Consider the following 24,804-nt stretch of genomic DNA (forward strand, 5'->3'; position numbering starts at 1 on the left):
ATTTCCATCTTTCCTTCAGCTTCTGTGATTCCTTTTGTATGTATGTCACCAGTGCAAATTAACTTGGGTTGTCTCCAGCTCTCGGATCTGGTTTCTGCACTGCGAGTCTCCTAACTGGTCTCTGGGCCTTGTGCCTCTCCCCTTTACAGTTTACCTTCTGAGAGGCCGCATACGGATGCATGATCATGCCTTCCCCAGTCTGGAACCTTCTGGCGGCCCCCTTAGTGTGTAAGCATCAGTGCTGTGATGTGCCTTGTCTTGGCTTTCTCAACTCATTTTTTACCACTTTCCCCCATGGACCCTGTTTCAGCAGAGGGGTTCTAGGCGTAGGAGATGTCCCTTGGAAATTCCGGTTAAATCCCAGATTTCTCTACCACATCCTTCCTTTCCCTCTCTCCCTCTCTCTCTTTTTAATCCCATTTTTTGGTAGATCACATTTTCCAGAAGGTTCCCTGGGAAAGAGAATGTAGGGAGCATCGTTGAGGTCTTGCTTTTCTGAAAGTGGTTTTCTTCTGTCTTCAGATGTGAGTGATAGTTGTTGATCTGGGTTTGGAATTCTAGGTTGTCGATAATTCTCCTTCAGAAATTTGAAGGCGTTACTCCACTGTCAACCAAGCAGCTTCTCTTTCTTCCTGGAACTCTCATCATTCATACATTAGATCCACTGCTGCGGTCCTGTCACCTTTTTATTTTTTAATTGATTTCTTTTTTTTCCTCCTCTATTTCCTGGAAGATTCAGCTCTATCTTCCAGCTCTGCTCCTGAGTTTTCCATTATAGTTACCATGGTTTTAATTTTAGGAGCTTTGACTTTCCAGTACTCTTCTTTTTTCATGGCATCCTGTCCTTTTTTCATGCAGAGATAATATTCCTCTGAGCATATCAAGGATATTTATGTTCAAGGTTTTCTTCTTACAGAGTCTCTATTTCCTCTAGATGTTCTTTTTTGCAGGGAAAGGGTCTGTGCTCGTTGTTGTCTTTCACGTCAAAGGTTTTCCCCAGATAATCCTGGGTTGCTTGCTTGTGTTTAAGGGTGGGGACAAAAACACAAGAGATTGTGCCCACGGGTAGGTGTGTCAGCTTTGAGTTTCATGGTCAGGCTGGTTGCTGGGGAACTTGATCTGGTTTGCTTGAGGATTTGTTCCCGAGGCTGCTCAGTTTCCCTAGAGAAGATTTTTACAATCCCCTGCCTAAGGAATAAAGGTGTCCTTGCCAGAGCTTAGGAGGATGGGGATCAGGATCCTCCCATTCAGCGATATGTGGGTTTAACCCCTTCTCTTCAGTTGGCATTCTTGCTGGTCACTGGGCCCGTCTAACCAGCCCTTCTTACCCTCCGTGTAGCAAGCCTCCAGGCTTCTGTAGGGGTGACGTCTGGGGCGACCGTCGCGTGGGGGGCGGGTAGGAGTGAAGCACGTAGGGAATCTTCTGCTGCTCAAACACTCTTCGGTCTGTTCCCTTCCTGCCTTTCTCCCTCTTTTCTGCCAGTTCACAGATACCATTTTCCAGCTTTTTGAAGATTCTCTGATACTGATTTTACAGGTTCTTTGCTTTTTGACGTGACAGGATGGGGTCCAGCCTCTTCTGATCCCTACTTACCCCTGTCTGTGTCCCAGCTTCCAAAATCAGACAGCTGTGTCTGGTCGATCACCTTCCCTACCCAGAGCTCACAGTGGCCTCCAGGCCCTGTCGCCGTTCCAAGAGTGCTGTGGCCCCATCACCATTCCAACAGCGCTGTGATTTCCCAAATTTCCCCACTGCATTGAGTTGGTTGCTCCTGCTGACCAGCCCCCTCACTACTCAAAAGTGAACTTTCAAAACCTTTTCTTCCAGCAAATGTCACGGCTGCCTCTGTTCCCACTCACCATGGGCACTGTGACCGATTTGAATTCGAATGTCGCCAACCAAAGAAGTGTATCCCAAACTGGAAACGCTGTGATGGCCACCAAGATTGCCAAGATGGCCAGGATGAGGCCAACTGTCGTGAGTAATTTCCGAGGAGTTCACTGCTCAGGGAGGATTTCTGGAGAACAGGAGAAGACCCCATTACTCCTGCTTTGTTTCTCATAATAACCTTGGGACTTGGGGATTATCTCCATTTTAGAGACGGGAAAATCAGCTTCAGAGATCACCTTTTCAGCGTCAGCCCGGGATATTTATTTAGTAGTTGTTTTTTGTTTTTCCTTGTTTTTGTTTGTTGTTTTTGTTTTGTTTTTGCACAAGGTTGTGATCTTTTCATCATGCCACATTCAAAGTTCTTATCGTGGAATACTCTGAAATAACAGAGGGAAATGAGAGAGTAGGGTAAAATTCAGATGGACCTTTGGGACCTCAAAATAACAGGGCAGATCGATCCCACATTTCCCAAACGCATAGTAGGAACATTTCAGCCAAATAAGTAACTGCACAGTAAGACGAACACTGAACATAATTAACAGAGGAAATGAAATAGGATCCTCCTCCTGGGTGAGATTAATTGGCATTCTTTAAATAAGTTTCTTTAAGCTGTTCCAAATCAGCCTTATTTATAACTACGTTGCCTGGTTAAGGTCTTAAAATCAAGATGTGCTCTATCTCCAGTGTTCGTCCATCCATTAGTCAGGGAGCCGTATCAGAAAAGGAAATGAGATTAACATGGCGGCCATTCTTCTTGGAGAAGCTGGCCCCTGAGGTCCGCCACGTTCTCTTCCAAGTGCCTATTAATCACCTGTTTAATTATCAGCTTAAGGATTTTCAGAGATTAATAACAATCATATTCTCCATTTCTAAAACCTGTGTTTTCCCACTTCAAAAAACGTTGAGGTGTGTTTCATAAAGAAACCTCAAACACCCACCAGCTTTACTACTCACCTGTTGTTTAGATCTATTTTACCATGTGGAATAATTCTGGGAGGGGGATCTTGGTATTTTCTAAAACAATGCCTTGCACAGAGTTTCTCCCTGAGTATTCCATATGAAATGACCCCTGCCCATCATTCTGTTACTATTCCTCTCTTCATGTTTCTTTGTCATTTTTAATCACTATCTAAAACCACAGATTTATTTAATTGTTTGCTGTTTCTTTCAATAGAAAGTAAGCTCTGTAAGGGTAGGCCCTTTCTTGTCCACATCACCATATTCTTAGCATCGTCAACAGTACCTGATTCATGGTAGGCCCTCCGTGTACATTCCCTGGATGGGCAGACGGTTGAGAAGATGGCTGGAGGGATAGAGGGATGGTTGGGTGGGTGAGTGGATGAATGGATGGGTAGATGGTTGAGAAGATGGCTGGAGGGATAGAGGGATGGTTGGATGGGTGAGTGGGTGAATGGATGGGTAGATGGTTGAGAAGATGGGTGGTTGGATAGATGGATGGCTGGGTGGGCGAGTGGATGAATGGATGGGTAGATGGTTGAGAAGATGGCTGGAGGGATAGAGGGATGGTTGGGTGGGTGAGTGGGTGAATGGATGGGTAGATGGTTGAGAAGATGGGTGGTTGGATAGATGGATGGCTGGGTGGGTGAGTGGATGAATGGATGGGTCGATGAATAATGAAGGGGGAGATGGATGGATGGATGGGTGTTTCGATGGGGGAGGTGATAATGGGTGGCTGGTTGAATGGGTGGGTAAGTGGGTGAATGGGTAGATGGGTAGATGGGTAGATAGATGGAAGGATGAATTCCATCTTGGTTTTCTTATACTAGTGAGTCTCCAACGTTTTCTAAATGCTCTAGTGCAATTTTATTTATTTATTTGTAACCAAGCCACCCCCTACCTCCCCAAGGCAAACCAATTTCAGCTCAGCATGTCACTGAGCTCTTTAATACAATGATTTTCCAGGAGATGAGGGATTGTAGTTTGTAAAAAGCTTCACATTTCCTTTCTTTCATTGACAATTACTATACTCGAGAGCTCTTTCAAAAGTGTATTTAATTGAAGTCTGTGCCTCCACTCTAATGACGTGCAAAGTCTTAATTCTTCCTTCACGTGAGCCCTCGCTGCTTGAAAACAGTTGTTAAAACATTGCACCCCACCCCAACCCCCTGTATCTTTTCATTTCTGGGATCGCATCTCTGGATCCATTATCCATTCCTGTTGGCCGTGCTGGTTCTCGCATGAGAACACGGCACCGTTTCTTGGCCTGCGTCCCAATGACTGATGCCAGCGCATCGCCATGGAGCCTGTAAATTACCTGTCCTCTTTCGATCATTTGACCCCAAAGCTTTTCCCTTTCCTGGAGGCAGATTCCTGTGCTCCTGTCAGATAAGGAGGCGTCCCAGCACCACCAAGGGGTTACTGGTCCTCATTCCAGAGGCATATTTCGAATGAGAAGCTGATGAGCACAGACCACTTGCCCTGAACATGCTCGGCCGTTACCACAACGCACCCTCCCCTCTGTTGCAGCCACACACAGCACCTTGACCTGTATGAGCAGGGAGTTCAAGTGTGAGGACGGCGAGGCATGCATCGTGCTCTCCGAGCGCTGTGATGGCTTCCTGGACTGCTCGGACGAGAGCGACGAGAGGGCCTGCAGCGGTGAGTGCCACCCCTGGGGCCCTTGTGAACCTTGTGAGCCTTTCCTCGGTCTGCAGGGGAGGCCGCTTCTTGCCCAGTTCTGGAGTGCCCGGTGAAGGGAGGCTCGTCTTGCCTCTGAGGTAGCTGGGCCTCATCTCTGTGAGGGAAGCGCTGGTCTTGGATTTGTTTTCTGTGATGGCCCACTTCGTGCGGGTGCACCACGATCCCAGAACCTCAGGCTTTGTGGCGGGGTCAACGCAGTCCTTCTGTCTGGAGGGCCTTTAGTAATTGTCCTAGTCTTCTGGAAATGCTATTAACAGAACCCCACAGACTGAAGGGCTTATGAACAACAGAAACTTCTCAGTTCTAGAGGCTGGAAGCCCGAGACCAGAGCACCAGCAGATTCCTCGTCTGGTGAGGGCCTGCTTCCTCGTTCATAGACAGCTGGCTTCCCTGTGTCCTACCACAGCGGAAGGGGTGAGGGAGCTCTCGGGTCGCTTTTATGAGGACACTGATCTCATTCATGAGACTCCATCCTTATGATCTGATCACTGCCCAAAGGCCCCGCTTCCTAACCCCATCATGTTGGGGATTGGGTTTCAGGATTTGAATTTTGGGGGACACCCACATTCAGTCTGTCGCAGTAATGGACCCTGCTATGATGTCATCCCTGGATCTGTAGAATTCCCTCTTGAGGAAGCAGGCTTATCTCTGTGTAGACAAGGAAGAGAAATGCAAGGGAAATGCTGGGACTGGAAATTTAGGAGACCCTGGGCAAGGTCATATAGGAAGGTTTGAACTCTCTCTCTCTCTCTTTTTTTTTTTCCTGGAATGTCTTAAGATGCTGACCATGGCCTGACAACCTAGATCATGGTAGGTCCCCCCAAACATCACGGGACCTCTAAGGATTTCTGAGATCCCACTTTCTTTCTCTTCCCCGCTTCATGTCTCTAGACGAACTAACTGTATACAAAGTACAGAATCTTCAGTGGACGGCTGACTTCTCTGGGGACGTAACATTGACCTGGACGCGGCCCAAGAAAATGCCTTCTGCTGCTTGTGTATATAACGTCTACTACAGGTGGGTCCCATCTTGGCCGCGAGAGAAGAAAACAGTGTTCTTACCAGCCCTGGACATTTTGCAAACTCCCGTGGTGCTCACAGAGCGGCTCTTCCTTAACTGAGCCCGGGCATCCCCTGCGAGCCCACGCTGCTCTGATGTGACGGTGTCTTTCTTCTCTCGGCCAGGATGGTTGGGGAGGGCATCTGGAAGACCGTGGAGACGCACAGCAATAAAACCAACACCATATTAAAAGTCTTAAAGCCAGACACCACATATCAGGTCAAAGTGCAGGTCCAGTGCCTCAGCAAAGTGCATAACACCAACGACTTTGTGACTCTGCGGACACCAGAAGGACGTAAGTGTTCTTAGTTTCTGTTGATGGTGTGTGCAGGACCTTCTGTGGGATTTGCAGAGAGTTTCCCAAGGACACTTAGGAGTGTGGGAGCCTAATGACATGGGCTGCATGTATAGAGAAGAACTAAGCCACGGTCTTATGTTTGCCCAGCATGCCTTGCATTCTGGAAGAGAGGAAAGGTTTATCGAGGTGAAGACCAAACTTACAGCCTTTACTAGTGGATTGGTCCCAGTGCTGTCCTTGGATTCTTTCTAGTCTTTGTTTCAATCTCAGGGATGTTCCTCCCATTTACCAGTATGCAGATGGGTTTTAACCCTGAGTTGACTCTTTCCTAGTGCCAGACGCCCCGCAAAATCTCCAGCTGTCACTCCACAGGGAAGAGGAAGGCGTGATTGTGGCCCACTGGATTCCTCCCACCCACTCCCATGGCCTCATTCGAGAGTACATTGTAAGTAACTTCTAGGAGCAGCACGCCACGTGTATCCGGGTGAGCGGATCTCTGGGTCTACCAGGGCCGTGTTCTGAATGGCTAGGACTTGATTTGGTATTGCCGGGTAAATGGTCCACCCATCAGAACGTTTTGCATCTTTCCCTCTCCTTCTGCCTCCTTGTAAGGTATCAGGATGTCCCAGACAATCGGTTACCTTACTAATAATTTTTTCTTTTCACTTTAGGTGGAATACAGCAGGAGTGGTTCCAAGATGTGGGCCTCCCAGAGGGCTGCTAGTAACTTTACGGAAATAAAGAATTTACTGGTCAATGCTCCATACACCGTCAGAGTGAGTGTCAGCCCCCGTCTCAGCCAGCTGGGTAGTCTCAGCATAGGAGAACGCCAGGCTGACCTTTACGAGATATGTGCTGGTAGTCCGCTAAACACCTACCCCCTTGCCCTGGGAGCTCATCATCATTTCAGTCTCTTAAACAAGTGCCCCAGAGAACTTGAAATCACATCTCCCTCAGATAACCGAGAATTTATGGTAATGCAGCTTTACCTGCTTTTCACGCAGGTTTTCTGCTAGTGTTCCAGCTCTGTACTCTTTTTTTTTTTTTTTAAAGATTTTATTTATTTATTTGACAGACAGAGATCACAAGTAGGCAGAGAGGCAGGCAGAGAGAGAGAGGAGAGAGGAAGGGAAGCAGGCTCCATGCTGAGCAGAGAGCCCGATGTGGGGCTCGATCCCAGGACCCCGGGATCACGACCTGAGCCGAAGGCAGTGGCTTTAACCCACTGAGCCACCCAGGTGCCCCTATTTATTTATTTTTTTAAGATTCTATTTATTTATTTGACAGACAGAGATCACAGGTAGGCAGAGAGAGAGAGGAAGGGAAGCACCTCCCTGCTGAGCAGAGAGCCTGATGCAGGGCTCGATCCCAGCACCCCGGGATCACGACCTGAGCCAAAGGCAGCGGCTTTAACCCACTGCGCCACCCAGGCCCCCCCGCATCTCTACTCTTGTACCTCCCGCTTTTCTGCTTCTCTTTGGCTGCAGGGTGGGCAGAGCTATGGTAAGTAGCATTTAGAAGCCGCTGTCGTGGGGATCTTATGCAATATGGTATCAATACCTTTAGCAGAAAAGAGCTTTCGCGCCGAGTGTGTTGGTTGGGACCATTAACTGTGGACACAGACTCCATGACACTGATGATTTTCTCAGTCCTCTTTCTCACGTACATGTATGTTTATGTGGGGCTGCAGGGACCCACCGGCTGCCCCCGCCCCCGCACGCTATAGAAGAACCTGAGCCCTGTCAATCAGCAGAAATCCATCGTGTCTACACCATCACAGCTCCCTCTGCCCAGATCCCGCACCCTCTCCTCCCCCACTCCGCCCCCTCCCGTTGTCTCCAACCCCCCGTTTTCACAGTTGCTGGGGCCTCTGAGTGTCGGGGATCTGTCTGCATAAACCGTTTGCCACCCTCATGCCTGAGTCTCAGCCCCGCAGCTCCTTCCGAACCCTCGCCGTATGCTGTAGTGCCCTTATTTTATACTAACTCACACTCTGATTTGGAAAGGTGGCTGCGGTGACGAGCCGTGGAGTAGGAAACTGGAGCGGTTCTAAATCCATCACCACCATCAAAGGCAAAGGTAAACGATTCCAGCGTTTGCAGGTTGAGAGAAGATAGAAACCCTTTGGAAGTGACTTTCAGTGAGACTGGGAAGCGGAGAGGCATAGATGAGAAAATTTCAGGCAACCTCCTCCCCCTCCAACACGTACACATTTCCAGGGGTTTCCGTAGAGCTTCAGATACAGAGTTTCTCCAGGGCCTGGCGAAGGTACTTCTTCTAGAGCCAAGCATTTCTCGAGGTGTGGACAGACAAGGAGATTTCCAGAGGCTGCCATGCCCAGCTCTTGGGCTCACGCGCAGTACTGCGGAATAAAGGAGTCCTTCCTTCTCACGACAGATAGACATAGTTGTGTATGTGTCTGTTGATGGCATTTCTAAGAGCACTCTGCTGACACGTGTAACTTCCCCTGTGGCACCGATACACGATGTGTAGATGGAAGTTTCTAGCACTAGAGGTGACATCAGTGATAGCCGACTGCTCGCCGAGGGCCATGCTTGTGTTCACTGCATACGTCGGCCCATCTCACTGAACCCTTAGCAGCCTCCAGACAGCTATAAGGACAGATAAGGAGCTAGAAGGAAGTTAAGGCACTTCCCGCACAGTCGGTAAACGGCAGAGAGTGGGGATCGGACCCCGATCCTCCTGAGTCCAAAGCCTGTGCCTTTAGCCACCAGGCCGCCCGGCTTACCCTGGGCTGAGACGCCTGCTCCCACTGCTCGGGTCCAGCTTGTGTCTGTGCCTTGAGAGGGCAGGGGTCTGTTGTGCTTTCCTTCACTCTCCCACGGGTGTCAGGGAGGAGCCAGTGAGATCGCTGATGAAGGAGTGAACTAAAGCAATTAAAAGGAAGGCTTCCAGCACACTCGGGGAGATGGACTGTAGCTCGTCTTCTCAAGTGCTTCTTGAACTTAGCCCTGGCACTCGTGGCTTCCGATCCCGGAGTGAGGTGTCACGTGCAGTGGGTTTGTTTTACCTTAGCCTGAGCCTGTGAGAGATAGGCTGTGGGTTATGGAGAGTCACTATAACATTTTGGCTCCTCGAGATCAGGCAGGAGGCAGCCAAACTTAGTGAAGCCAGCCAGCGTTTGTAACAGGGCGCTTGGGAGTCATTAGAAAAGGCATACGGAGTGCGCACTCTCCTCGCGTTTTGATTGTGTTGTCATTTCCCTCTACAAAATCGATCAAAACATACACACCAAGAAGAAGGGACACTGGAACGTCAGCAATAAGACATGTACCTTGAATTCCTTGGACACAGGTCACACCTGCCATGGAAGGTCTCTTAGACTGCTTTTGTCGGATTTTACTGGTGAGCCCCCGCTCTTTGGATGGATGTTGGTTAGGGCCCGTCCAGGCCTCAGTCAGTGTGCGGAGTCAGAAAGTGCGCGCTGTGTTCTTTCTGGGAGCCTGTGTCGCCACGACGGCACACAGGACACACGCAGCAGTGACATCCGCCAGAAGCACCCCATGCATTAGTGGAGGTGGGGGATTCCTAGCAACAACGAGAGAAGCAGCCATGGACCGAGCACGTCTGTGCTAAGCACCGTGCTTCCTGTTTTAGGTGATTCGATCTTCTTGAATCCTTATGCATCCTATAGGTATTCTTACGCTCATTGTGTAGCTGAGGAAACTGGGCTTTGGGAAGGATTGTGACCCATCCCCAGTCACCACGGTTGTGATTCAAGTTGGCTTGATGGCAACATGTTCACCATTTTGCTCAGAGTTGGTGGCCTGAAACTCCTCTAATACCCTTTCTTCTTGCCCTAACATCCTTTTTTTCTTCCTCACCCACTCCTGTTGCATGGGTGACGTCTGGAGGGACTTCTCTAGGTGTTGGTGCATGTCTTTTGCCACCAAGTCTTACCTTCTCCTTCGAGTGTCTCTTCCCTTGCCTGTGTAAGGGGCTTACGAGCAGTTATCCCATGGAGCCCTTTGGATCATGGCTGACAGGGTGCAGTCCACCATCTTGGGCAGACCTTCCAAAGGATAAGCACCATGCTCTCATCCCTTGAATGGAGAGGGGTCTTTCCTCTCTGCCCCTTTCATCGTGCCCATGCCAGTGACTTCCCAGTTCCTCAGTCTGTCATAGGTAAGACTTCACTGGAAACAGAAAGAATGGGAACGTTGGTTGAGTTAACATTAGTATGAAGATAAGTCGCTTGCACTATTGTCTAAGTGTCCAAATGGGAATTTGGACTCAAGTTGGTCAGACTCCAGAGGCCACGTTCTTTCCATTTTGCCACGCGTGTATTTACAACTTATGCCCTCGGATTTATTGTGCCCTCAACCTTGGAGCCGCTGGGACTCTGTTAGTGCCGGGAGAGGTGGTGCCCACGGGGATGCCTGTGCGTTTCAGAAGCAGGTTGCCGCTGGGCTGTCTGGGGGCATTTACATCATGGAACTTTTCTAGATCTTGACCCAGTTGCCAGGATAGCTGACTGGGCCCAGATAGTTGTGTGCTTACCAGACGACTATGGGCCCTCCCTCGGCTTCGGGACAAGAGTGGTAAAAGAGACGGGTGAGAACAGCGAAACACCAGCCCTTTCTTCTCCCACTAAAAGATCGCTTTGTCTGTCGAGTTGAAAACTGTGAGGTCCCTGCCTTCCTCACTTTTCATCACGTGGTTTCTCTTTTTGAATTCCGTTATTGTTTTCAGTGATCCCACCGCCAGATATCCACATCGACAGCTATGGTGAGAATTTTCTGAGCTTCACCCTGACCATGGAGAGTGACATCAAGGTAACCTTGGGATTTCAGACTGGCCATTGGGTGGGGCTCTGCTTGCGATGGAACCACTGTAGCCGGGGACAGTACTAGGAAGAGGAGCCACTGCCCCGATTCAGTAAAACCAAAATACCGTGACTAGGTTGGTTGCTTCCCCCATGAAGAACAACTTGAGTCCTTCTCGTGTAATTATTCTGCCTCAGCCTGGAGCCTTTTTTTTTTTTAAACATATAATTAAATGGTTCACAGCTACAGTGCAAATAAAGAGTTGGTGTTAACAGAATATGTATGCCCTGTAATTTTCAGCTTTATTGGATTTCCTGGTGTGAAGCACTAATGCAGAGGTTCCCACAGTGAGACAGAGAGTTGGATAACTTAGAAACATATCCGCTCCCAGCCACTCCGCATCCTCACCTTCCGGCGCCACCGTGCCCTCCACGCAGCCTGTCTGCAGAGCCCACAGCACCATGAGCCTCTGTGTGCCCGTGGTTTTCCAAGCTGAGAGGCACCTTCCATGATGTTCTTTCTTTCTTGTCTGTTTTTCCTCCCATCCCTCCCTGTCCGTGAAGCCGTGGCAGGACAGACAGCCTTTGGCGCCCTTGTTCCACTTACTGAACCACAATTTGGTGGCCTGCCCTTGGCTTCAGAGACCGTTGCTGCAAGGGGTGGCCTGCCCATAAACCCTGTCCGTATAGTCTTTGCTCTTGAAAGCATTTTAATTTTTTTGGTTGTTGCCTCTTATCGAAAGATCTTCAGATCAAAGCCTTTTACGAGCTCAGGACTTAGGAAAGGTAGTCTTTCCTGAGGCCTGGGTATATTTGCTCCTGTTAGACTGTGGGAGCTGAGTAAGCCCCTTTCGTATTGACCTCTTGGCCTTGACTGCAAGGATTGCCGAGCTAAGATGAAGCCTTCATTACTGTAACGTAATTCACTTTAAAGTTGTTCCTCTTTCCGCCTTTGTGATTGGCCCTTGTCCTTTCCTTCTGCACCAGTATTTTTTGTCTCGTCACATCTATGGTGTATGTTATATAGTCTCATGTTTGTTTTTAGAAGTAGGTGTAGTATAACCAACTATTCAATGACCGCACACAGGGAACCCATCCGAAGAGCAAAAGAAACAACCTGTCCATTGTGAAAAAGGAGATGCCTTAAGGAACAATAGCAAAGGGGTGTCTTTTGTGTTGGCTGTGCTCCCTGGCTGTGTGCCGTTCCCCTAACCCGCTTCTTGGTTTCCGGCAGGTGAATGGCTATGTGGTGAACCTTTTCTGGGCATTTGACACCCACAAACAAGAGAAGAGGACTTTGAACTTCCGGGGGAGCATCTTATCACACAAAGGTAACACCTTAGAGCTGGGTGTGAGCAGGGAGGAGCAGGGAGAGCAAGACCTCTTAGCAGCAGAGCTTGTCTGGGGGCTGCCTGGAAGAGGGGGCTCTTCTCTGGCTGCCATTCGGGTGAGCAGAGTAAAGAGACCAGAGTGAGTCCTGCCTCCGGTAGCAGGTCCACTCGGTGGCTCCCCAGCCCCCTTCTCTAGCTTCTTGGCTCTTAATGGAAGTTGGGGGCTTAAAGGAGGAGATACTGGAAAGAAGCCAGGTGAACCCTGTACAGATGATTTTTGAGTTCCAAAAGAAAGTTCTGGGTGTGAGTTGCCTGCCCCTCCTTTCTGGCCTGGTTCCCTCCCCCTTTGCTAATACAAGGTTCACAGAACATGGGGCAGAGTTGGTATTCAGAGCACATTTGTTGAGCGAATGGACAGACTGAGCTAAGGGAGGAGGGAAGGTCATGTCCCAGTCCCTCTCATATCTGTGCACCTGCTGTGCATAGCTCATTGACCTAGGTGTTCTAGGGGTACCGTCTTAGAGAACCCCGATCCTAATTCTCTGGGATATGCTCATTTCACGGATAAGAACCCAAGGTTGAGAGAGGAAGTGATTCCCACAGAGGGTGACAGCATCAGGAGTGGAACCTGCATCTCTCTACCTCCTAGGACTGGTGATCTCATTGCCTCAATGTGGCACCGAGGGGAGTCGGCCGAATCAGGAGTGATGTAGTGTTCTTCGCTGTTGCCCGACGTGTGTGAGGGGCCAGCTTGATGCTCACTTCATGCCAAACACTTCACAAGCTTTTTCTTTTTTAATCCCTGCAGCAGCAGCTAAGCTAAGTGCTGTTGGTTTTTCCAGTCTTAAAAACAAGGAAATGGCCTCAGTTTGACTACAGGTGGCCCTGAACAGTTGGGGCTAGAGGGCGCTGACCCGGTAGAAAATCTGCATATAACTTTTGACCCCCCAGAAACTTAACTACTCAAGGCTACTGTTGGCCAGAAATCTTACTGATCGCATAAACAGTCAATTAACACATATTTTGTACGCTGTCTGTCTTCTGTGCTGTGTTCTTACAATGAAGTCAGCTAGAGAAAAGAAGATGTTTTTCCGTCTATCTGTCTATCTATTTTTGAGGAGAGGCGGCTGAGGGGCAGAGAGGGAGGGAGAGAGATTCTTAAGCAAACTCCACTGAGTGCAGAGCCTGATGTGGGGCTTGACCCCACGACCCTGAGATCATGACCTGAGCCGACACTGAAGAGTCAGAGGCTTAACCGACTGTGCCACCCAGATGCCCTGGAAAGAAAATATTCTTAAGAAAATCGTAAGGAAGAAAAAATACATTTACAGTCCTGGACTATAAAAAACACTTGTGTTATAAGTAGTCCGCATAGGTTCAAACCCGTGTTGTTCAAGGCTCAACTGTAGTTTTGTATCCTGCCTTTTTCCCTTAACAAAGTTGTAAGAATTCTCCAGTCTCATTAAATATGCTTGGAGACAACTCTTAGTGGCTGGAGAGTAGCTCGTGGAACACACATTATTTAAGCACTGCCCTGTGTCTGGGTATCGGGTTATGTTTGTGATGCGTAACGTCATGCCCCACAGATGTTTGCATGCTCTGATTCCATGGGACATCTGGGTTGAAGGGCATGGAGAATTTCAAGCTGTTTACCAAGGCCAAATGGCTAAGAGGGTTGTCCCGAGATATAGGTCTGGAAGGTCAGCTTTGTAAGAAACTACCCAACGCCCAGGCATGTGAGTTATTTGTAGTTGTCACCACTAAGTAATGCTGGGATGGATTTGTAAAATAATGAAAATCCTACAACATCTGGGACTCACTGCAATTGAGAGATTATGTTGAAAACTAGGGTGTCAGTGCACCGGGCTGGCCCAGTAGGAAGAGGATGCGGCTCTTGGTCTCGGGTCATGAGTTCAAGCCCCACATTGGGCGTCGTGATTTTTTTTTTAAAGGCTTAAAAAAATAAGGCATTGTATATCAAAACATAATTCTTTTTTTAATTAAATTTTTACTTTTAATTGCAGTCTAGTTAATGTACAGTGTTATATTAGTTTCAGATGTACCATCTAGGATTCAACAGTTCTACACATTACTCAGTGTGTCTCCTAACCCCCTTCGTCCATTTCACCCAAACCCCAAGCCTGCCTCCCGTCTGGTAACGTCCGTTTGTTCTCTGGGGTTAAGAATTGGTTTCTTGGTTTGTCAAGATACCAATTCTTGGCAGATGCCTCCAGCTTCCTCCTGCATCTTCCTGTCCCTGTTTTCACAGTTGCCAATCTGACTGCTCACACGTCCTATGAGATTTCTGCCTGGGCCAAGACTGATTTAGGGGATAGCCCTCTGGCATTTGAGCATGTCACCACCAAAGGAGTCCGCCCACCCGCTCCTAGCCTCAAAGCCAAGGCCATCAATCAGACTGCAGTGGAATGCACCTGGACTGGCCCCAGGAATGTGGTAAGTCAGCCAGGATGACCACTGCAGAGACGGTCTGGACTCGGCCCTGATGCCAGGCCGTGGGCTTTTCTCCTCTGTTACTGCGAACACAAACGTCCTCTTGGTAGTTCTGTATTACCTTCTAGAAGCACCTGCCGTCCCTTTCCACACCTTGGCCAGACATCTAAGAGAAAATGCCTGTGCTCTTAGCTGTAGACTAGACCGTGAGTGTGACAAGGTGTTGGGGGGGGTGTATGTTCCTGTGCTTGGGACTCCCCTTATCTTGCAGGTACAGTGACGTGGTAGCAGCAGTGACAGGCCACTCCCGTCTCTCCCCACCTGCGTGATCCCCCACCCACAGGTCACCTTCTTGAGCTGTTCCTCCCAGATGTGCCCGTCTTCCTCCCCGCGTCCCTGCTACACGCCATATAGATCCTTTTAAATTTTTTTTTTGTCATTATGTATGCATTTTGGTGCACTGTAGTCGGATTTGTGCTTTCTTGAACCTGGTTTTTATTTCCCAGACCTCCCCAGTGTGTACCTTCCTTTGCTCTCAGGTGGGTCCTCCCAAGGTTCTTGGCACATATTCAGCACCCTCGCCTCCACAGCCTGGCCTGTGTTCTTTCTCCTCCCGGAGTCCTGTTGTCCTTCTGCTCTGCAGTCAAATCCTACTGTCTCCTACTTGATCTCTTTCGCTTACAAACTCCCCCCCAATTTATAGGTGCTGCTGTCCAGAATACTGTTTCATTAGATCCTACTTTATCCTATTGGATACTTCTGTGTGTTACTTATCTTCCTAACTAGTCTGTAAGTTCCTTAAAGGGAAGGGTTGTTAACTGAGTTTTCCGAATGGAAAAGCCTTTAGAACTCAGTCTGTGAGATTCAGTGAGTCTTCACAGTGGCTGGTGGCAGGAGACCTGGTCTTGTCTTCTGCGTGCATCCCCAGTGTGCCTTTGGAGCAGGACAGAGCGATGGGGAACGAACCACTGTTTGCATGCGATTGGAAGGTCGGCCTTGAAGAAGGAAGAAGTGAGGCACCAGGAGAGCCCTTCATCCCTGTCCCACTTGATCCTGTCATCAGCTCGGTGGGGTGGATAGTCTCACTTTACCAGTGGGGAAGCTAAAGCCCCGAGTTGAAGCTGTAGGAAACTGTAAAGCAGTATGAGCTCAGGTCTGGCTAGCATGATAGCTTCTGCTCTTCTGTTATTCCACAGCCTGGTCCTGAGGCAGGGACAGAGATAAGAAGCCCAGAGCCATGCCCAGGACTCTCCTGTACCTCGACTCCATTCACAAAGAGGTGCTTTCTTGCTAGTACACCAGCTGAGAGCATGGCCACCTTGTCACACCCAAGTGTGTTCACAAAGTAGGGCCTCATTGTGGTACTCTGGAACACCACTTGACTCCAGGGTCTCTCGTTGCGTGTGAACTTGGAGAGGTAGCCTCGCTCTTCCTCATCCTTGCTGGTAGCCTGGGTATGCCCATCGCAGCTCTCAGAGGGTGACAGGGCCGGTGAAATCACCTGTAGGTAGCTCTCAGCTTCTACCCAACTTCAGACCCCTGAAGACTCGGATTGCCACCCCAGTCATCCCTCTCCACCATGAGAACGGCCACAGCTGCTGTGCATCTTTGGGACCTGCCTGTACCCAGCCCTCCCTAGCACATGGAGCTTTCTCTAGGCCCCTGGCCAGAGCTGCCCAGTTGGGTTCACGGCGGCCCCAGGCCTCTCCTCCAGAAACGAGGCCTGCTTCTGAGCCCAGAGCCCCCACTCCCGTCTTGTGCTTTGAGTGCCCTCCGTCCCCTAGTCCTGCTCCATTTGCCTTGCTTTCTGGCTCCCTTGAGTCCCCTAATTCTTTCTCTTCACACTTCTTCCTGGCTTATCACCCCCTTGGGGCTTTCATTCCCCTTCCCTGTAGGCTTCCCCTCTCTGGGCCTGGCTGCCAAGCAGCACAGAAAATGCACAGCTGTCGGACTCAGAAGTCCCTGTGCACGTCCCCGATCTGTGCTGTCGGTTCCCAGGCCTTCTCCAGACTTTCTTCACAGCTTTTCTTCAAGTCCCCGGCTCACCTGCCTGTGGGCCTTTCCATGCTGCCAGACAAAGAAAGCTTCCTTAGTGCTTACCCCACCCTGTTATAAACCCCTCGGCGGCCGGCCCCCACTCCAGGCGCATCAGAAACCCCTGCCCTGCTTTAAACTCCCGGTTTCCCGCCTGTGTCAGTGGGCGATAAGAATGGCCGCACAGAACAGAGCCGGAAGTGACCATGGCTTTCACAGTTAACGTCCCTCCTCGGAAAAGAAGGTGGAGTCCTTCAGCAGGCCTGGGTTTCTACAGCAGCAGGTCTGACAAGGGACCCAGGCTGCCTGTGACCTCCATCTTCAAGGTCACCTCATGGTCCAGGAGGTCTGAAGCCACACCGTCATCGGTGTTCCAGGCAGCAGGAGGGGGGTAGGAAGGGTTTCTCCTTCCATTTCTCTTGAGTGTTTGCTGAGCTCTCATGTGACACCTCTGCTTGCAGGTCATCGGCCAGAACTTGTCACGTGGCTTCTCCTAGCTTCCAGGGAGGTGGGAGGTGGGAAATGTAGATTTTCTTCCAGCCGGCAATTCTCACGAGGAACCAGGATTCTTCTGAGGAGGGGAGGAAGGGTGGGTGTCTTCTGGGCAGCTCCCCGTGTCAGCCGTGCTGCCGTCCCTCCTCAGCCTCCCTCCACAGATGCACTGACTTCCTTCCCTTCTGTCCTTCCAGCCACGCTTTGCAGGTAGCGTGTGGTCTGCACTCTGAGGACTCTGCCGCTCTCCCCGCCTCCTCGTGCCATCTTTTTCTGCAGTATCTCACTTTCTGTACTTGCAGCTCATCATTTATAATCCTGTCTGTTCTTCTCTGCCCCCCCCTTCCTCAAAAATGAGTGCTTTGAGGGGCGCCTGGGTGGCTCAGTGGGTTAAGCGTCTGCCTTCGTCTCAGGTCATGATCCCGGGGTCCTGGGATCGAGCCCCAGATGGGGCTGTCTGCTCAGCGGGGAGCCTGCTTCCCCGTTTTCCCCTCCTCCGTGCGTGTGCGTACGTGCTCTCTCTCTCTTTCTGAAATAAAATATTTTTTTTAAAACGAGTGCTTTGAGGACAGAGAGCCCACCATGTTTATCTTGGTTTATCTTGGTGGTGGTGGGTTCAGTGCCTGCCCCAGTGTACCTTTTCTGTAAATAAATGTTGAAGGAAGACACTTCTCTCTTGAGCGCTCCTGAAGCTCAAGGGCATTAATTAGGGATTTCAAGAGAACCAGGTCTCTGGCCATGGAGCTGATGTCCTTTTCCATCCTGTTTGCCAGGTTTACGGTATTTTCTATGCTACGTCATTCCTTGACCTGTATCGCAATCCGCAGAGCCTGACTACTTCCCTGCACAACAAAACAGTCATTGTCAGTAGGGACGAGCAGTATTTGTTTCTGGTGAGTTTTCCATACCGGGGAGTCCAGAGGGGTTTCTGTGTTTTAAGGATGGCTTAAATCCTGGGCTCCTAGCTCAGACCCTGTGCCTGGGGAGCTGGAGGCATGACTCCAGGATCTGTGTGTGCAAGAGGGTGGTTCCTCTTCTGTGAAAGCATTGGATTCCTACTTCAAGAAAGGACTGAATGACCCAGTAACCAACTGCATCTCCGTGGGGGATTGGGAACTTGGCAAATGCATAAGCATTCACAGGAATTCACATTCCATTTCCAGGACTAGGAGCTTAGCCCACATACACTTACACGTGTGCCAAGATAGATGGAAAAAGATGCTGGGTATACTGTTGCTTGTGATAGCAGAAGATTTGAAACCAATGGCTATCAGGAGAAGACTGGTTAAGAATACAGGGCAACCCTTCAAAAGAAATAGAACAGAGGTAGAAGAGTCTTCCAAAGAAATAGTATTGACGTGGAAAATATTTGTGCTATCTTGTTAAGTGAGAGAAGTGAAGAGCCTGAAAATATGAGCCTAAAATTTTCTCATTTGTGTAAAGAAGTTAAAAACAGGCTACGTGTACACATGCCTATACAAGTATGTATCTGGTATGCACATATGTGCGTCTGTGCTTACAGAAGCATAAGACATTTCTGGAAAGAAGCACATAAAACTATTACTGTTTCTAGGAAAATGGATTAGAGATCTGGGGAAGGTGGGGCATTGTTTCACCTTTTATATCTTTACTACTGATTGAATTTTGTGTACACCTGTCACTCTTTTGTTGAAAAGAATGGCTTGGTGCCAGCTCCATGCGTCCCTGTGGTATTGGTTTCAGGTGCGGGTGGTGGTGCCCTACCAAGGGCCATCCTCCGACTACGTCGTGGTCAAGATGATCCCAGACAGCAGGCTCCCACCGCGTCACCTGCACGTCGTTCATACCGGCAAAACCTCGGCTGTCATCAAGTGGGAATCCCCCTATGATTCTCCTGACCAGGACCTGGTGAGAGGGCCGGGTGTCCAGCCAGCCATTCCTTTTCTTGGCATGGTTGGGGACGGGCCAGAGGGTGCTGTCACCCCGCATGAAAGCTAGGCTTGGCAGTGGGAGCTCAGCGGGAGGTCTCATCGCCGTATCTGTGTGCCCAAAGAGGGGGTTCTTATAGGTGCCACTTCTGAGTTGTCCTTTCTCCACGATATCTAGCTGTTCTAGTCATTTGTCCCCCTTTTCTTCTCTGCCGTCTCACCTTCCCTTCCTTGAGCCTCTAAAGCGGGTTGGCAGACAGAGGCAAGTTGGCCACGTGCAGCTTGTTGACTGTGTAAATACAGTTTATTAGAACCAAGCTCTAACCGGTCATTTAAATCTTAGCCTGTGACAGCTTTCACACTGCGCAGGGCAGAAGTGAATCATGGAGGGAGAGACCATTTGACCTTCAAAACCTAGTATTTTCTACCTGAACCTTTACAAAAAGGTTTACTGGCTCTTGCTCTAAGAGAAGAGGTGAGGGGTGCCTGGGTGGCTCAGTCGGTTAGGTGTCGGCCCCTTGGTTTCAATTCAGGCCGTGATCTCAAGGTCATGAGATTGAGCTCTGTGCTGGACGTGGAGCCTGCTTGAGATTCTCCCTCTGCCGCCTCCTCCCCGCTCTAAAAAATAAATAAATAAATAAAAAGAATAAAAGAAGAGGCAGTAATTCTGGAAAATGGCTCCCATTTTCCTTTGACCCAGGCTCATTTTCCCTCCGTCCCCTCTGCCCTCTCCCTCATCCCTGGGGTAGTTTTCAGTGCTCGGTTGCTCAGGCTTTCCTTGACTCTCCAGTTCTTCCTGGTGATTGAGTTTCCTATACTTGCCCCATGTCCCTGTATTTGCCCTGGCCTCCACATATGTAAAAAGCAACCTGGGAGATAATAAGTAGAATTTGCTGTCCTTTCGTTGTGTCCTCTGACACCACCCAGAGCTATTACTGCCGGGGAAATACACTGAGCACTGAACTTGAATTGCTCTTGCCTGTTCCAACCTCTGTGTGGATGCCACAGTGAATGTGACTTTCCCTGGGGTCATTTTTTTGGGTCGAATCGATAATTCTGTGCACAGTTCTGGGAGTGAGTGCTTGTTCCAAGTCTGAGCCTAGCCACCCTAAAGGCTTTCCAGAGAATGGAGTCGCTGCGGGCTCAGAAGGAGGTTGCTATGGCTTGCAGCCCCCTGATACACTTGGGTTTTCCATTGCCCCCTGCTGAATTGCAAAGAGTCAAAAAGTGCCAAGTTTCTGATTACCAAGGGTCTCTCTCTCTCTTTTTTTTTTTTGTCCCAGTTATATGCAGTTGCTGTCAAAGATCTAATAAGAAAGAGTGACAGAAGCTACAAAATAAAGTCCCGTAACAGTACAGTGGAATACACCCTTACCAAGTTGGAGCCTGGAGGGAAATACCACATCATCGTCCAGCTGGGGAACATGAGCAAAGATTCCAGTATAAAAATCACCACAGGTAAATGGGAGGGAGAGCAGGGTCCTTCTCACACAAGAAGGGGCCCATGGGGCAGCTCGGACGCCTAGACAGTAACAGTGGAAGGATCAACACCCTCTTCAGTATCCACAGCGGGCCCGGCAGGGTGGGCTTCCAGTGCCTGGGCTGCAGGGTGGTGGACTGGAGGGTATGCTGTGTCTCTTTTCACTCTCCCTCTGCCTAGTTGGTTTTGACACTGGGGTGGAGGAGAGCAGGAATGCCCAAAAGAGTTAGGAAATAAAACTGAGTGTTTGCCACGAAAGCCAAGAATGGGAACCTGGGCTGAAACCCTGTGGTTCCTCGCGGCAGGGAGATGTGTAGCCAAGGAGGGAGACCAGGAAACGTGAAGTAGATTGAAAAGGCCTTGCTGCCAGCCTGGGATTGGCTCGGCAGTCAGACTCTGTCTCAGAAAGCAGGTCATGAGCTCGGGTACTTGGGCAGCAGCAGACGATGTCACAGTGTCTGTGACAGAGGCTCGGTCTCACCAGACCGGCCATGTGAGTAGTGGGTCTGGCGGGACTCACGGTGTCATTCTAGGGCTCTGTGTTCGCGCACAGGCCTTGGCCCCTTGCTGAGTTCTGAGGCTCCTCAGGCCCTGGGGCAGGACTAGGGAGAGCAGGAGATGGACTGGAACCAGAGCAGAAGTCCAGCCAGGGAACTGTGTCCATCCCATCGCTTCCCTTTGTCCCCCACCCAATTTGGTTTTGGCATCCTTGGCTCTCAGGGCCACTGAATGCAGTACTGTCCACGTTTCTTGGCTAAAGGTATTATAACAACAACTAAAGAGATGTCAGAGAGTGTCTACCATGTGCTATGCTCTATGCTGAACAACATTATGTATTTTATTTGTTCCTTAATCTAGCCTTTTGAGTTAGCATTCTTTTTTCTTTTCTTTTCTTTTTTTTAATATTTTATTTTTAGAGACAGCACAAAGGCATTGGGGGGAGGGGCAGAGGGAGATGGGGATGGGGAGAGAGAATCCCAAGCAGGCTCCACACTCAGCGCAGAGCCCGACCTGTGTCCCAGTCTCATGACCCTGAGATCATGACCTGAGCCTAAACCAAGAGTCAGATGTTCAACCTATTGAGCCCCTCAGGTGCCCCTCAGATTAGCATTATCTATCTCATCAGACAGGAAAACAGTGATTCCAGTCCATAGCCACTGACTGCATCCTGTCTCATCTTTAATTTTCAGTTTCATTATCTGCACCTGATGCCTTAAAAATCATAACAGAAAACGACCACGTTCTTCTGTTTTGGAAAAGTCTTGCTTTGAAGGAAAAGCATTTTAATGAAAGCAGGGTGAGTCCCTCCCTCCTCCTCAATGACTTTGGGAATCTAATTGAAACGCAGCTTTAGAGATGAGCTTGTTAATGGCATGCTAGCATAGATGGGGAAAAAACAGAATAGGGCAAGGGAGTGAACTTGAGAATTAAAGGACCATTTTCTGTGGGCTTGCTAATTAGTGAAATGTTTATACTGCCCATTAAAGATGAGAATCTCTGCACTAAGCACTTTTCATTCCTGAACTTGTCTTTCCCTAAAGACAGGGAAATGAGCTGGAACCTTCGCTGTGCCTTCTGAAACTGGGTGGGGCTGGGCATCGGAACCAGGGCCCCGTCCTCCGCAGCCAGTCTGAAAGCAGGGCTGTGGCTCCCGTGCCAGGGGCTGAGCCTCAAACTGGCCTCGAGGTTTCTTTGCAGTGGTGTCTGCGAGAGCAGAAAGTGCTCGAACATAGTCTGTTGACCTTATAGAAAACACTGTTTTGTCTGTCATTGGCAGACCGATGACTGTATTCACAACAGAAGGTGGGAGGAGAAGGAGAGCGTCATCAGGGAACAGATTGGCCACCCAAAGGTGGACAGATTCTGTAGTAGACCCGGCTTGTCCCCATGGTTGGCAAAGCGGGAGCTAAATAGAGACACAGTAAATCAGCTGTGGCTGTTTCCGGGTTCGGTGGTGGCAAAGAGCGCTGGAGTTGTGAACAGTCACGGTGTCAGGCCAGAAGCACAACTAGATTAAAACTTGAAAATTCTCACAACTCTCCCAACCGTGACGTGTAAATGGTTAATATACTCGAATGCAAAGAAAGCTTTCAAAGCCGTTCAAAACAGAAATTGATTTCTGTTGTTTCTGATTTGTTCCCGAATTGCTTCTGATTTCGGAAAAGGTACAGGTAACAAAGTAAAAACTATAGTAGTCGTAGGCAAAAGAAAAGAAGGATCCACCTCCCTGATAATCTGAACCCCAGAGACAGGACACTTTCACACGAAACAGGCTAAGTTTGTGGGGAACAGTTACCAGAATGAGTTGTAGTCGGGGAGATTAGCGCTCTGGAGATACGAATTGGAAATGCCTTCCGTAAGGCATTTGGGTAACACGTATCCGAAACAGGAAAAGCATTTACAGCCTTTGACCGGGCAGTTCTTTTAGGATCTTAATCTGAGAAAACGATATACACCACGAATTTATGGACTCGGCTCTCCAGGGCAGTTCTATTTCTGGGAACAAGAAAGAAGAGACAACTTTAACGTCCCAACAGAAGACGACTAGTTAAATAAATGGTTGATGTTTGTGTCATTTAAATGTTTTTCTTTATACCTTTTTTGTATTTTGCAAATGTTCTACAGCAGGTGTATATTAGGTAGAAAATGATGAATGCTAGTGTAGGATGGAGAAGGCAGGAATGGAACTCCAGGCCAGTGGTGCTGGGAGGCCCAGTTTGGCAGCCAGCTGTCATCAGGGTCCCTCCTAGGTGGCGGAAGCCTGGCTTTCAGGTTGAGCCGACAGGTCAGTACTTCACTTCCCATGGGGTGTGCATAAGCAGGTCGCATGTCCTCCCCTCCCCGCGCCCCCACACCGGGCTTAGTTCAGAGAATAGGCGGGTCAGCGTCAATGGAATGGGGACCAAGAGCCGGTATAGAGATAGGAGAGGAGGCCTTTTCTTTGATGCTGATGGGGTGGGAGTTGGTAGCTTTGACACTGAGGTACTTAGAGATTAGCAGAGGAGTCCAGTAGTCAGTTCTGATCCTAGCCCGATCTTGAAGCGCTTTCTCTTCAAGGCCAGGTTGGTCTGGGGCAACCATCCGCCTCCAGGAGCTGGAGAGGGAGCTGCGGGCTGCCTGTGGAGTTCCCACACGCTGTTCTACCGAGAAACATTCTGACTTTTTTTACCCCACTGCTGGAGTCCCCTGTGACCCGGATTCGTTATCAGTCAGATCTCATTACGGGGAACTACTGCTGACTTGTCCGGATTCTTTGTGGCATTTACTATTACTTCAAATGAGTGAACTGTTGACCAGAATTTTGTGCACTGGAATATTTGTTAAAATGGCTTTTATTAGGGCTACCTTTTCGCTTCCACTTTGCAGCTCATAAGTGGGTGTGGTAGTTATTTGAGACATTTGGGATGGGAAAATTACCATTTTCTGAATCCCGTATCTCAATGGTAATGTAAAAAGATCTAGTAAGAAGCCCAAAGTGCTTTAGCATCTATAAAAGCCTGCAATAAGGAGCTCACATAAAGTTGGAACCAATAATAGAAGCTGTCAGAGTCCTTATTGAAGATCCTGAACAATCTCTCGTGTCTGTTTTCAGGGCTATGAGATACACATGTTTGATAGTGCCATGAATATCTCAGCTTACCTTGGGAATACTACTGACAATTTCTTTAAAATTTCCAACCTGAAACTGGGTCATAATTACACTTTCACCGTGCAAGCAAGATGCCTTTTTGGCAGCCAGATTTGTGGGGAGCCTGCTGTCCTGCTGTACGACGAGCTGGGGTCGAGTAAGTCACTTCATGGGGCCATTTCTGTCTTCCGTTCTGGGAAATCAATGAAGGATATAGCATGGTTTGATGAATTTGTCTTTTTTTTTTTTTTAAGATTTTATTTATTTGGGGGAGAGAGCACGCACATGCGCAAGAGCAGGGGGAGGGACAGAGGGAGAGGCAGAGAATCCCAAGCTGATTCTGCTGAGCAAGGAGCCTGACACAGGGGTCTAGATCATGACCAGAGCCGAGACCAGGAGTTGGATGCTTAACTGACTGAACCACCCAGGTGCCCCAAGATGTGTCTTTCCAAAGTGCATGTAAAATGTTCTCTCTCTCTCTCTCAAAAAAAAAAAAAAAAAAAAAAAAAAAATTCTTTTAGTTCAGAAGAAAATCACTTACGTTTCAGTTTAGTCAGGCACTGATTTAACAAACACTTCCTGAACCAGGCGTGGTGTGAGGAGCTGGGGTTACAAAGTGACCACATTCTGAATGTAAAGCCCAAAAATGGGAATAGGTTAAAAATGGGTTTTGTTTCAAAAGGAGGTCCTGCTTGGGAAACACTAGGTTGGTATGAGTTTTATTGTTTGTTTTTTGCAGGACTTCTCAGAGCCTCCAATATGCCAATGTTCTCTGTGGTTCTTTC

The 24,804-nt window shown here is 49.0% G+C and overlaps 1 protein-coding gene across 2 annotated transcripts in view; it reads left to right on the top strand.

Moving 5' to 3' along the window:
• SORL1 (sortilin related receptor 1) overlaps nt 1–24,804 on the top strand; it is a 153,009-nt gene that overhangs the window by 120,480 nt on the left and 7,725 nt on the right. For both annotated transcript variants that reach the window (XM_047690800.1, XM_047690801.1), the window contains exons 32-46: nt 1,829–1,978; nt 4,379–4,510; nt 5,444–5,570; nt 5,738–5,907; nt 6,243–6,355; nt 6,582–6,686; nt 7,917–7,989; nt 10,624–10,706; nt 11,931–12,027; nt 14,297–14,481; nt 17,778–17,897; nt 18,727–18,891; nt 20,195–20,369; nt 21,582–21,688; nt 23,984–24,176. In XM_047690800.1, coding sequence (XP_047546756.1) covers nt 1,829–1,978; nt 4,379–4,510; nt 5,444–5,570; nt 5,738–5,907; nt 6,243–6,355; nt 6,582–6,686; nt 7,917–7,989; nt 10,624–10,706; nt 11,931–12,027; nt 14,297–14,481; nt 17,778–17,897; nt 18,727–18,891; nt 20,195–20,369; nt 21,582–21,688; nt 23,984–24,176 — 1,995 coding nt within the window. The remainder of the gene's footprint in view (nt 1–1,828; nt 1,979–4,378; nt 4,511–5,443; nt 5,571–5,737; nt 5,908–6,242; nt 6,356–6,581; nt 6,687–7,916; nt 7,990–10,623; nt 10,707–11,930; nt 12,028–14,296; nt 14,482–17,777; nt 17,898–18,726; nt 18,892–20,194; nt 20,370–21,581; nt 21,689–23,983; nt 24,177–24,804) is intronic.

This window comes from Lutra lutra, chromosome 10, assembly GCF_902655055.1.
Source record: "Lutra lutra chromosome 10, mLutLut1.2, whole genome shotgun sequence".
Taxonomy (NCBI): Eukaryota; Metazoa; Chordata; class Mammalia; order Carnivora; family Mustelidae; genus Lutra; species Lutra lutra.